Here is a 14,839-nt window from a genome sequence, read left to right as displayed (position 1 = left end):
ACCGTAATTATTATTTCTACATGTTAATGAAAAATATATTTTCTATGATCTATATTTCTCATTTTTGTTAGTTCCGTGTCACGCACATGGAACACCGCGCGAACCTAAGCTTGAGTTTAAAACTTTAAAATCTAAACTTGAAAAACTACTACGACAGATTGTTTTATTTAAAAATTCATGAAAAATATTGCTATTTTGCTTACCTTAGATTTATGCACATGGTGATGGTATTCTGAATCGATTTCTGGTTCGCTGAAGTAATTCTGCTCCTGTACAAAAAAAAAAAAGTTAAATTGTGTTCTAAAATTGTATGTTTGCTGAAGGCCAAAAGGCGGTGCATACATCGGTTTCTCTACAAGGAGGATATAGAAATCGATGTGTGTGTGGGCACCGCCTTTTGGCCTTTCATGTATTCACGTATTCACAGATACCCACATGTAAATTTTTGTCGTTGTGTGGTCTTCATATAGATTTGTGCGTTACTTTTGGCATTGGTATAAATTTAAACGTTACGTTACCCTTAAACAAGCGCACAAATTTCATTTAATAAAATTCTTCTATTACGATACCTCTATACTATGTAGCAGATTTTTATTTACTTTGCAGCAGTAAAGCTTTAGTACGTTTTAAAATCCTTAAAGTAAAAAGTTAAAATTCTCTTAAAATATTTAATTTTCTTTAATGACAATCGCTCTTTACATGAAACATTGCTGTTAATAAATAAATTGGTGAAGCTCTATTCAAATTTATAATTACATTACGATGTTCAATGGCTTGTGCCTCCCACCGTTTCTATAAGACATTATCTACTAACAGCTTTGAAATTCTCAGAGAACACCAAACTGTCACTTAAAGATCATATTTATTTAACATAATTGAGGACTCAGGGTGTTTTCCATCTTCATGTTTTCAAATAACGCTTCAATTCTTTTTTAAATTTTACGCCCATTTTTATATCAAATTTTTTTTTTATTTAGTTTACATTTGAAAAATTCCATCACAGAAAAACTATCAAATTGATCATATTTACAAGCTAAAAATTTTAAGGACAGTTTTACCGACTATAACATCGCAGCCGTTTCAGTTTTTATCTCACTCTTTTCTCGTAAACTTTCAGTACTAGGCACTACGTCAATAAAAATCTTTTTAACACACCTAATTAACTTAAATTGCCAGAAACCAATAAGGTGTCCATGAAAGGATCGGTCGACAAAATAACTACTGAATATAGAATCACTACTTTGCGACTGCCCCTTCATAGTGCGAACTAAACCCAAATGAGTAAGCTTGAACTCGAGTTGATGCCAGTCGCTATAAATAGAAATAAATTATAAATTAATAAAATACAGAGCCTTTTTTAAGTTTCGTCAAATGACCGCAACGGTTACACTGTATGAAGCATATGTGATTAAAATTGAGGATGAAATGTGTCATCTGTGCCATGACGTCACGTTAAAATTAGGAAGTTACATTCATGATTCAGAAATTTCCATCAACATGGACTCTCTGGCTGTTAAATTAATAATTATATGTAATTTAGTAATTTACAATATATGTATATTTCACATAACTTATATACAAATCTTAACAAATTTGTATCAGTATACCCGGACCTACACATTTTCCTGATAACTTATTACAAAAATATGCTTGATTTTATTTACGTCGTTTTGTGATAATGTAAAATACTAAATACTAAAAACTGGCATTGTATCTTACGTCAAAATCATCTCAAGGATATAGAAATAGCTTGAAGTAGGTTATTGTTTGTCATGGAATAAATAGTAATCAACGATTACCATGCCTGCACCAATTGTTTTTTTTTAATCTGCCTTACACTGCTGCCCAAGTGCGATTTGCTGATTCCGCGGGTTAGTTAAAGCAGGGCGCAGAGGGCGGTTAGCCCAAAACATCTCTTGCCCAGGTATAACTAGATAGCACTCGCATCACGTGTGATTGTAGTCATTCCCAGAGAAGATTGTGTTGACGTGGAATGCTCCGACTGGCTGAGGTGGTGATCGTGCGGTATACCTTTAATCAACAGCTGGTTCCTTGATATATATTTTCTAAGTGACCCGTCTTACGTACTCTTACCCTTTAATCAACTTAACAAGCTAGTGCCGAGGACACAATGGAAAGTGGACAATTAAGTATTTTCTTAAAGAATATGCGCAGCCAAATAGTGCTTGTTGTGTATTTCAAAAACATCGGTATTAAGCATTATCACTCATACAGTTTAAAAGAAACTTAAGTATGGTATTATAGTTACTTCTAATGTTTCTATTGTAAACTATTTTATAATAGCTACAATTAAATAATGTCAATTATTTACACGTGCTTGAAAACACAAGACATGAAAATTTTGTTTATTATGTATTAGTATATAAATACAGAAAATTTCTTTTATAATTCTGCGAAAAAAAATTAGAGCGCATCCTTTTTTGGTTACATGAATATAAACATTTACACAGTTTGTGTTATTTGCAAATAAAATTTCATTTTCTACCAGTCGAATATGTATAAAAACAGCCAATGCTCTCGTTTCCCTCAAACAATTTAGTATAATGTATTACACATTTATTCCTATTATAACCATAGATTTATATAGAATATTAAATAGAAAGTCGTTTTTATCGCTTACTAGTCCAACCGCTTTAGACCACCAACTCGCCTATTGGAAAGCGACAATTTAGGCGAAGATGAAGCGCACAGACTCAATAAGTAGCTGTTCGCTCTGATCTTGAAGAGACCTGTGTTATATTTCTCAGGAAATAAGAAATCCGGCAGAATGTTCCATACTCAGGCTGTGCGGATCAGATACGTAAACTAAAAATGCAGAATTTAAATAACTCAAATGATTTTGCGACTTACGTGAATTAATATTTAATAACGCAATATACTATTTTTAAATATAATAAGTCGGTAATTCTCGAGTTTTTATATAAACGTAACATATTAAATTTATAGGATCTTGATCTCGGTACTGCGCAATGACATTGACTACCGGTAAAATGTGTTTTTTTTTGTTAAAAAGGGTTATGACGACTAATATATTATACAGACGAGTGTATTTAAACTAAAAAAATTGGTCGGGAATGAAAAAAATATTTAAAATATCGACCGACGACGTAGTTGAGGTAGCGGGAACTTGCTAGATGCGCGCTGCGCAAGGCCAGTCATCATGACGATCTTTTGGAGTGGCCTATGGCATGCTGAAGGCGTCTAACGGCTGGCGCTATGATGATGAAATTAATCTATATATAAAAATCTGACCTGATCCCAGTTAGAAGCGGCAGCGCAAGCACCAACACCAGTGGGCATGGATACGGAACCCACGCCCATTGCTCCCGGAAAAGATCCACCGCCGATATCATTCGACTCGAAAAGTCGAAGTACCGACCGATCGCGGATGTCCCGCAGGTGGCTTCTGCAAGTAAAAGGAGAAATGTAACAATCTTATTTATTTTATATACCACATAAATTTCTAAAAGACGCAAGAAAGTAAGATTTGTTGTTATTATAGAGAAAATTATTGATTACCTCTAGCCATAATGCTACAGATTTTTTATAATTATTAATTAGGATATAGTATTATGTTATAGCTTTTAAAAACACATGTGTTTTAAATAATTAATCCCGTTTAAAATGAATCAATTGAACGGGTCATTTCATTTTATTAAACGAGTTCTATTAGCACTTAGTACAAAGGCTTTAGTACATTTCCATCGAATAATATAATCGTTTAAATATTATTTTAATGTGTCAATGACTTAATGTCGAATTATATATTATTATTTATCTAACCACTTAAATGATGTAGCAAAATCTCAACGAAACAATCTAAGATGATAGCAACATCTTTACGGATAAATGTGACATTCACACGAAAAGAAAGAAAAAGACTTATGCAGTAGTTACGTTAAGACAAAGAGAAAACTTAAGAAGAAAAATGTAGCTTTTTGGTAGCTTTTAAAAGATATTTTTCGAGTGGTGGAAACAAAATTAGTATTTTACTACATAATATCGAGTGAATGACAAAATATGTACTGCATATTTTCATTTCGAAACGGCTCTTTACAGCAAATTACTTGAAGGAATTAAATTATTTTTAATGCTATACAATATTGTTAAAAAATGTTAACGTTCAAAATAATTACACTTAAGAAGACATGTAAAGAAATAATTTTACCCAATTTTATTTTAAAACTTGGCAATTTAAACAAATCAAATTACATTATAATCAAATCAAGGTAATTGTTTGCCTTTTTAAAACTAATAATATTTATTAGTTACATTTATGTTGCTCCCAGTCCTGAATCTATGATTTCTTTATTTTTTGTGGTTTTAATAATAACTAAAATATTAAGTGTAATTCGGAACCACAAAAAAGATACAAATTTATTTCATGATACCGAATATTGTTCTGTGAGCGACATCACTGGAAACGATGAACGCCATTATTTGAAATTTTTTCTTGCTCTTGTATTTAAAATGTTTTACGGCAGTTTATTTGAATTAAAAAACGTAAAAGCGTATTACTCGATTAATTTTTTACAATATTTCAATATATTTGTATCAATAATATTTAAAATTATATTTTCAGTAATAAGAATATCTATTCAAAGGTAGCAATACAAATCTTCCCGTTATAAGTTATTATTTATACGAATAATTACTATTTATTGTTAAAGGTAAAAACACATTTGCGATTAATGAACTATTGATTTGGCGACTCACGAAATTTCTGATGGGGTATGCATATAACCTACAGACTATAATATATTATATTATTTATATAGGAACTAATTTAAAATATTTAGGTAAAATTATGTAAGGCATTGGACAAAATAATTTCTAAGTAAAAATGTTAAATATTATCCATCGTTTTAACTTTCCATACGTCCTATAATTTTTTTTATAAAATACGTATATCATTTTTATTTTTGAAGTATATGAAAACTGGAACGTGGCCGAAGTAGTGTACTTATGGTACCGAAGCAGCGGTTCATGAAATGGCCGTGATTATGAGGTGAATTTTGTAATGGCTGATTTTTAGGCATAATATGAAAATAATTTTTATTTTTTTAATTCAAACTAACATAAAAATAAATTAGTAATGAGAAAAGAAGAAAATTAAAAAATTGTAAAAAAATAATCCTCAAAACGTAAATTAAAACTAGATAAAATTAAAAAATATTATAGATAACTTAACTTCATATAATTCATAAAATTGAAAATGAAAATTTTCTAATTACTTGAAAATATTATACATATCACTGTATATTATATATTGTTTCTATTTAAAAAAAAAAAAAACAATACTTTAAATGAAGCAGTCAAGTAAAACTCGGAGGTCCGTTACTATAGAGATGGAACAAATGTCCTTGAAGCCGCTTGGAAAATATGTTACGATCAAATCACTTACGGGCAGCGATAGTCGTGCTCGTGTTGAAACTCTTTACACCCTTTCATATTTATAATAATCACCCACTACACTATAAATATACACTTAACTCACTAAAATTAAAACCGTCCTTGAACTGAACGCTTTATCCCGTCCGTACGATTATGGCAAGGTCGAGTCTGGTACTGATGGAAATATCCAACAAGCTACAGGGGCGCATTGAACACGGCGCATAGCCGCCGCCCTAAATGATATAAGTATCCTCTCTTTTTCCTGCACATATTATGACATGAATGAACTAATATAATGTACATCATTATGCTGCAACATTCAATTGTATAAATATATTAAAAATCCTATCACATGTTAAACAATGAATAATATTATGAAAAATAATGGTGTTTTATAATTTCACTGCGTTTCATTTAAAAAAGAAAATGTATTATGATTCAAGATAAAAAATATCCTCGGTAACCTGCAAGGATATGGGGTGAGCATTATGAAAAAAAAGCGCTATACATTCGCACTGAGTATATACATACTCTCTTATACAATAATTCTTCTGTATCACGGGGTGAGCATGACGCAACATAAAACTATATTCAAATACGACAGTTATAAGCAATATTAATTGACAAATTTGTCTTAATTATTCTTGTAAAGAAATAACTAGGCAACTTGAATGTTCTTAAAAACGCTTCAAAATCATGTCTTTGTTATCGTGAAAATACAGCTAGCAATACATTATAAGTTTCTTCACCCACTCTAATTTCTCATATCTTACGCCGTTAAGCGTTTTATATCGTAAATATTATTATGTTTTCAAACCCGCAATAATTTATTTAAAAGTTCGAACACACAAATCATGTTTGCTATTTTGCTTTTAATTAACATGTCGCATCAAAAATTTTTCGTAAAAAAAATTATTAGATTCAAAATAGAGATACATTTTATAAGCAGTGTACATTTTAAATAATGCACAGGTTTGTGCCAGAATACATAGTCAAACCAATTTCATCGATACTAAAGCAAGGATATGAAGTACTAGCATTCGGTGTACCACGTCATTGGTAATGACATTATAATGTCTTCTCACTTTTTGCACTTATAGGACAATGGTTCCCTGTAAAAAAGGAGGAGCGTTAACTACCAAACAAGTTCATTGCCGTTTCACGGATTGTACAATTCATGACAACGCGCCTTTCATCAATCAACGGTACCACGGCTTGCATATAATATAACCCTGTCTATCTTACTCGGTTCATGCTTTTCATGCTGTAATGTAATGCACTTGAATTGTACTGACAGACTTAAATTATATTTCATAATAATCAATAACTTGATACATTTAATGATTTGCACAAATCTTCAATCGTAGTTTTGAAATAAAATTTAGATTAACTGTGTGCAATTACGCAGTTTAGCTGCATAGTGCAACGCGTTATTTTGGCAAAATGAATTGGCAATTTTTAAATAACCTAAATTTACAAGGTTTAATGTACAACTGCAAAACAAAATAAAATAGATATTTAAAAATTTTGCCCCAAATATATGCATGTAAAAGTTAGTTTTTTAAATTATTTATGTATATCATGAACATTGTAAACTCATGGTAAAGCATTACGCAGTTATGAGAAATATTTTAAAAAAATGCTATGAAATATCTGAAAGTAAACGACACCATTGTACGCTATATATATAACAAAGTATACAACAGTATGTATATAACAATAAAACTGACCGAACATCTTCCAATTCATAAAACATATCTTTCGAAGAGTCGTGGATGTAGATCTTCACCATAGGAGACTCCATATACTGCATGGTTAGTTGCTTAGGAAAACTTCTGACGAACAAGGCTTTCACGGTATCAATCGATGTGATCTCGTTAGGTAGTAAAGCACGTTTAGTTTCATTTCTGTACTGCAGAAAGACGAGACCTAAAAAAAAATCTCATGGTTATTTATTTTATACTTGACTTATTTTATTGTGACGTTTTAGAAATAGAATGATTTTAATGAATGTATTTCAATTTCAAACTAATTATAAATAACATGCAAATTATATGAAAAAAGCGATCTTTATGGTATATAAAATATGGCTTTATGCTTTTATGTAAAAATGGGAAGCTATCTTACCCAAAGGTCGCTCCAAAGTCTTACTCGGCGTTCTTACAACGGGTAAGGATGACCTCTGTTTTCCACCTCGACGAAAACCCGTAGAGGCTGTTTCCACCTCAGACATAACCCCGGGGTCATCTTCAAACAGAAGCGCGTTGTTGCCTGCGGGGTAGTTGCGTGGAAGCGGCGGCTGAAAGAAAATATTAATAAACATATTGTTCGAGGTCCTCTTCCGTAAAATGTCTTTTATAAAATGCAGTTGTTTTTTAGTTTTTGCTACGTAATATTCTAAGGTTTATTAGATTATCAACCTAACTATATTTATAACATATTTCAATTTAAAGGTTTTAAAATAAATATTTTGTTAGGTAAACTTCTCTATTTTTTAATTATTACTTATTTTCACACTTTGCTCATTTATTACTGCAAGTTTAATTAAAATTCAATATGGATATTTGGTAAGTATTAACCTTAAGTATATTGTGCACGTAGTTTCTCGTAGCATTCAAAACCAAAAGTGTGGATAAAGATAATTAGTCAATAAGGTTAAATTTAAAGTTTTAACGTCCTATAAAAAATCCCAATTAAATGTACATAATAGCGATGCCTTACATAATCGTTAATAATAAATAAGAAACATGCTAAACAAATAGAGCCAAAGTGTGGTAAAAATGTCGCGTCACGCGAAGAATTAATGTGACACTGGACAGATAATTCAAAAATATTGATAAGGGTATTGCTGACTTTTTCAAAACTACTGACATTGGAAGACATTTGGTGTGAATTTAGTACGCAGTTTTGTATCTCCAATTATAATAAAACAATATCTGTCCAGTAACAGTGAGAAGAATTTAGGTGTTTTTACTTTTCCCTACCAAAACATAGAACCTATGATAATTTCTTTAACGTCGTATACCGGTGAACGCTACATTAAAACGTCATTAATGATTATACAAATTGCCATAATTCTCTACTATTTTTTCACGCAAGCCGTGGAACAATAAACACCACTGTGTTTGCGATTTGTATAACTTCGCACTTATTCAAAAATATAATCATTTTATTTCGTCCAGCGACTATAAAATAGTTACTAGAAAATTATACTTATAACGCTGACAATTTTTAGAACCTAAATTAAAAAATAATGCTGTAATTTAAAAAAACAATATTGGATTATACCATTCCTTCACATATACAGTTTTAAAAATAGTCTGTCTGCGACATAAGGAATGAAAGCGCTCTAAAATTTTCAAGACAACGTGTCATCGTAAGCTCCTAAATGAACAACCTTTATTTGACTATGGCAGGTATTATTATAGGTTAATTGTCCGCACAATCACAACTATACTAGGTAACTTTAATTTATTCTATTAAAAGCAAAAGAAAAACTGCGTAGAATAATGTTTCATGACAGCGAAGAGGCGGTATCTGCCTTCAAAAATGCCGTCGAAAAAACCTAATTGTGCCTACTGGTCCTCACAAAGGTTTCACAGGATTCAACGGTTGTCAAGAGGTCTATTTTGACTTTAAAACAATAAGGTTAAATACATTATATTACATAAAAGAACTAATATTTGGTCATATTAAAATTAAGCTAAATACAATTACACATGAAAACAAATTGAATAACATACATGCGAATTATTGCAGGCACAAAGATTTAACACACAATTACAACTTTGTATTCATATAGTTGTAGGTTATTATTTTATTTTATCTTATAACAGATATGATCATTTATTTTTCGTTTTATCTCAAAATAACGCAGGTATTGATTTAAACAGTTTCGACTATTAAATATTTCTAAGCCACATTCAAAGTGGCTAAAATATTTTTTTTATAAAGGTAAATATATAATTGTTCTTAATTTAAATTTCTCAGTAAATATTTCATAAAGAAAATATAATGTAGTAATGTAAAATCGATCAGCTCGGGGAATAATTTCGCGCAGCTATTTATTATGACTTCGTGAATACTAATGAAAAGTTTTTCGCTTTCTCTGTATCTAGAGTACAAGGAATTTAGTAAAAATATCTATTCAATAAAACTTTCGGATTACATAGTTGCTTACTGGGCTATAATTTTTATGTTTAACTATGGTTATTTGGATAAACAACAAAAATCTTGAAAATATTTCAAATTATTTTAACAATATAATTTACACCTGGAGTATTATTTCAAGCTTTGTCTAGATTATTGATACTGTAATAATATGATTCGAGAAGATTTAGCACAATCTGCTTATTGGATCGGAAAGTCTCTCGTGTTGGGTACTCTACAATTTCAAGGACGCCTTCACGATTAAGGAGAGGAACTACAGTCACACTACAACAGTAAAACTTTTAGTTCATCCTCCTTACAGTTCTGATGCATCCGTGTGGCTTGTTCTAGACCCTTAAAATAAAAAACAGCCCACAAATTTAGTTATCATCACAATTCAAAAAGCGCTTACTGCGTTCAAGAAGGCAATAAGTAGTTGTAATACCGGTTGCAGACAAGAAAATATGCTTTGCAATATGGATCAAAGGCATATAAGGCGGCAAAGGCATAACTTTGAACAGAGGATGGAGGAGAGTTCTTTAAAAAGATTTAATAAAACATGTAACCCAGGGAATTACTTTTCCCTCATAATATTCTGAATGACTTACGTAGGACGTGAATACTTGTTCAATATTTTAAATAAGACATGGTTTCACTTTTTAGTTTTTTAATGTTATATTTTTTTAAGCACCATTTCAATTATTTGTTTATTAACATTTAAGTATGGGTAGCGATGTCAATTATGTATTACGAACGAAAACGTCATAAGAAGAAAGGATCTCAAGGAGTAGAAGTTTTTTGTTCACGGATATATTGATTGTATATAATAATCTTTATAATGTATACAATAATGTTATTAAAAATAAAAATAGCTACAATAAAAATGCACTTTAGAATAAACTGTTCTTTAATACTTGTGGAAATCTAATGAAAGATCGGCAAAATTATTAAAAATAGAAACTACGGTTACAAGATTCTTTTAACACCTAAAAAGACAAAGTGTCTGTCCGTATCAATTTTTTTGAAAAACACTCGACACATTTTTTATACACTATTTAGTAATGTAATTGATATATAGTTTAGTGATATTGATAATAAGAAAAGTATATATATGTACATGTCGAGGAATCATAAACAAATATATAGCTGGAAAGTTTTACATCGATAAGACTATGTATATATAGGACTTAGTTTCAATGACTTAAAACTTTCTTAAAAACAATTTATTATTTCAGTATTACATGTCCAAAGTCGATTCTTATGTAGAGAGTTTTGTTCACGTTATCTAAATTGTACCGAAATGTTGTAACATAACTTAGCTTCAAATTTCTCTTTGTCAGACAGGCTGCACGATAAGAAAATTAATTGAAATTTACGACAAAATAAATATTTTAAAATATTGCTTTGTGGACTTCAAAAATTAAAAATACATTTTTGTTATTACGCAATAAAATTGGTTCTAACTAGTTTATAAATATGACATGTGACATTTAGATTTTATGTGTTAGTTAAATTAGTAGTATGCTTATTTTTATCGTTTTAATTATTAGTATGAAAAAAGTTTTAAATGGGTTAATTATAAGTAAAGAAGATAATTTAAAGCGTTAAAAGTCGCTTACGACCGATGCACGTAAGATATTGGATACCTTTCTCGTTCGGGGATCTAAAATTTTCTGTCTCGCGTCGCGGAACTTGGTGACCGTGGCGTACTCTGGCATGTTCATTGCAGTATCCGCGTGATCACAATGCTGAAGATTAGGAAAGATGACTATAAGATAATAAAATGCAAAAGAAATACAAAATAATAATATTTTAATAATTTATAATAATTCTATGAAAAAAGTAAACGAAATATGATATCCTTTTCCTAATTACGTGCTATATCCGATCTAATGTTAATGCCAACAACATTATTACTAACCATTTTTGGCAATATTTTTGACCATCTCTATATTCACGTTAATTAGAAATAAAAATCAGCCCCTGTTTAAATTAACTTCCTCGTTCGTAATCGCAATGTCGTTTTAATTATTTAATATCTTTTAATATTTTCCAAATAAACTATTACCGGTTAAGGCATTACGTACATAAAATTAAATTACCTATAATACTATGGCGGCTTTGATTTCTTAATACGAGATACTTATAACATTGACATATTGGTTGTAAGTCATATCCGTATCGAAAATATATATTTTTTTTTGTAGATTGTATTAAAGATTATATAATCTCATAATTTTTTATGTAAACAGTCTGACTGATTAATGCAATAGAAGATTATTCCGTCGTTACTACTATTAATTCAGTCAAATCAATGTGGTTTCATAGACTAAGTTGTTATTTTGGTTAAAAAAATAATGAAGAGTATGTTAACACGTCATGTTATTTGGAGTATATCCGTCGAAAAATCAGTAGTAATCTGGTCAAAAAAGATACAATCATTACAATGCTTCATGAAAATGCGAGCTAATAAATGGATTTATATATATAAAATATGCTACGCTTTGTTTTTATTGTCGTAACCTGTTGTTAGTCTGTAAAAAGGTTGAGTAGTATCTTGGATACAGCAGAATAATACCTGTTTCTAACGCTGAGCAGGAATTATGGATTTTCGCTTTAACGAAAGCCGCAGTTAACTAATTTATGAGATCTATTATATATATTCTCACACAAGTATATGTAAAAACAGGTGACACTGTATGGCTTTGCATTTAAAAAAAAAGGTAAACATCACATCCCCATGATGATAAAGTTATAATTAAATTCAGTAGTAATAATCATTGAAAGACGAAAAGGTGCGAAATGAAATCTATTAAAATGCGCCTTTGTTTCACAACAATAGAAAAACGAAAATATTTCGATCATAAATGATACAATTCGCTTTTGCAAAGATCAATGAACTTTTTTATTTTTTATTAATATAAGTTTACTTGAAAATGAAAACTAAATAAAATCATGGTTTTTATTGTACAATCATTTCGAACATGCGAACTTATAAACAAGAAAACGACCTTTATTTGACGACAAATGTCAAGATTGTATTGAAATACATAAATATTTAAAAATACCTTCTTACTATGAATGAAATTAACTCTTATTCATAGTTGCAATTGCTCTACGTATAGAATTCGCATTGGTAGAAGTATAAAAAAAGTTCGATTACCGTTCATTCACAGAAATGAAGTTCTGCGGCTAGAAGAGAGTATTAAAAACTGACAAACGAGCATAATATGAATGAAAAATTATGTAAATGTTGCATTGGCGTCTGTAAGTTAAAAGGAAATTGGTAATTGAGGAATGGAAATTAATACTGATCTTACTGCTGCTTGTAAGATCTTCGCACATACGACGAATAAAAATATAGGAAAACTAAACGTATCAGTCTACGATTTCAAAGAATTAATAGATACAATTAATGTTTAAAAAATTTCATTCAATTAATATTATTGCTCTATATATTTGTTCTTAAAGAAATTGATAAAATGTGTTTTATTGTCGAATAATTATCATCTTAATGAGCACAACAAGTCCAACGTATTGACCACAATAACATGAAAATAATAGAAAATGTACATAGCTCACTACTTAAACAACAGTGATCAGAATTTAAATATCAACCAGTAAAAGAAATTGTTTTTATAAAGACGCGATATGCAAATTTTCCAGTATAAATTACCAGTAAAAGCTGCTAAAATAAACTAGAGACTAGATATAAAAATAATTACTAGTATAATGTTTCTACAACACTACGGACACAATTCTGAAAAATTACATTTTACATGTTGATATGAAATGTGAACCTAACCTCATAGTTAGATTTGTAGATTTAATATTAGAAACATTGACCTAAATGTAATTTGTTATTGCTACGGAAACATTTATTATTGCGACTTAAATTTGATTAAAACAATATTCTATATAAAACTGTATTATTTATATTATTTATATATTTTATATTATTATGAATAATTAAACGCTTCGTCACACTTATTTGCCTATATTTTACTAACTATACCTCGTTTAAATATTGTAACTTGCGCTTCCTTTTGGCGGCAAATAAATAATATTCAAAGACAGTAAACATCCTTCATTTTAAAAAATTTTAACGTATATAATATACCTTAGTATCTCGGTACTTATACCATCGTGTATTACATAGAAATTTTAATGAAATAGTTTCTTGTGTCAAATATGTTTTATAAAAATTATAACACATTTTATACTCTCTATTTTTCCTTTCCAATAGCTTTCTTTTCATTTTCCTTTCAAAATGCATTCAATGTCTAATGAATGAAAAGAGAGTCTTGATATTAGATTAAATATCTTTAGAAATATAAAATGGTGTTTTAGACAATTTTTGAAGGAACCTAAAGTTTTTCTTCTGTGGGATAGAACCGGTGCACTTAATGGTATAATAAATAATACGCTATCCTTACCTCAAGGTCTTCAGCATCAATTTGATTAGAGTGATGAGGATGTACGTAGAGATGATTACCAGCCAGAGTATGGCGGCGAGGATCTTCCCGACGAGATGGACGACCTCTTGGAAGGACACGCCCAGATTCACCGTCCGACATACCACCTAGGAACAAAAATATACACATGAAGAACTATTTCAAATAAAATCAAAGCACATAAAAAATTTATAGTTATGTAGTAATAATTTTTTTATAAATAAATAGAACATAGATATCAGAACATCAGCTTTATCAAGTCAAAAATCTGATACCGTAAAATCCGATTAATTTTACGATGAAAACGTTCGCTAAAGCAACCACACAAAAGGACATAAAAGCTACTATAAGATTAATTGCGTCATCGTGCAAGCATTATCATTAATATAGGAGCGTCAATAATTTCATGAGATTTTAAAATATTCGACAAATATTTTAAAATCTCATGAAATATATTCGACAATTCAGGAGCAGAGGACAACAAAAAACAAATAAATAACTGAAGAATAACTTAAGTCCAAAAGCTGGCAGCTTTTAAGACAAAACAAAAAATGCAATTGAAAATTTTGGTTCTACACGAAGACAAAAATGAAATGTTAAAAAAGACTCCTGGTAATAACTAATGTCCGCACGGAGACTTGTATCTATTACGGAGTAGATTCTGTAAAGTGTAAAAACGAATATCACAGTAATTTGATTGCAACATATTATTTTTTGGTATAATAATGGCTGACATTCTAATAGCGCAGTGTTAATTGACTTCATTAGAGTATACTGGTAATGCAGAGAGAGAAATAATAAATATTGGAGCAACATTTCTA

General features: G+C 29.9%; 1 protein-coding gene across 11 annotated transcripts in view; it reads right to left on the bottom strand.

Moving 5' to 3' along the window:
* Nucleotides 1–14,839, bottom strand: part of LOC137922244 (coiled-coil domain-containing protein AGAP005037) — a 155,307-nt gene that overhangs the window by 44,480 nt on the left and 95,988 nt on the right. For 10 of the 11 annotated variants that reach the window (XM_068765197.1, XM_068765223.1, XM_068765256.1 and 7 more), the window contains exons 4-9: nt 14,001–14,146; nt 11,211–11,312; nt 7,543–7,714; nt 7,146–7,344; nt 3,274–3,427; nt 204–269 (exon numbers count right to left, since the gene is read on the bottom strand). In XM_068765197.1, the coding sequence (XP_068621298.1) occupies nt 204–269; nt 3,274–3,427; nt 7,146–7,344; nt 7,543–7,714; nt 11,211–11,312; nt 14,001–14,146 (839 nt within the window). The remainder of the gene's footprint in view (nt 1–203; nt 270–3,273; nt 3,428–7,145; nt 7,345–7,542; nt 7,715–11,210; nt 11,313–14,000; nt 14,147–14,839) is intronic. The other variant, XM_068765240.1, reaches the window with a different exon arrangement.

This window comes from Battus philenor, unplaced genomic scaffold (genome assembly GCF_028537555.1).
Source record: "Battus philenor isolate CCGP_79_NKW_IND1 unplaced genomic scaffold, ilBatPhil1.0.hap1 SCAF_1, whole genome shotgun sequence".
NCBI classification, from domain to species: Eukaryota; Metazoa; Arthropoda; class Insecta; order Lepidoptera; family Papilionidae; genus Battus; species Battus philenor.
The sequence above is the reverse complement of the archived record's forward strand: the minus strand, read 5'-3'. Positions and strand labels throughout refer to the sequence as shown.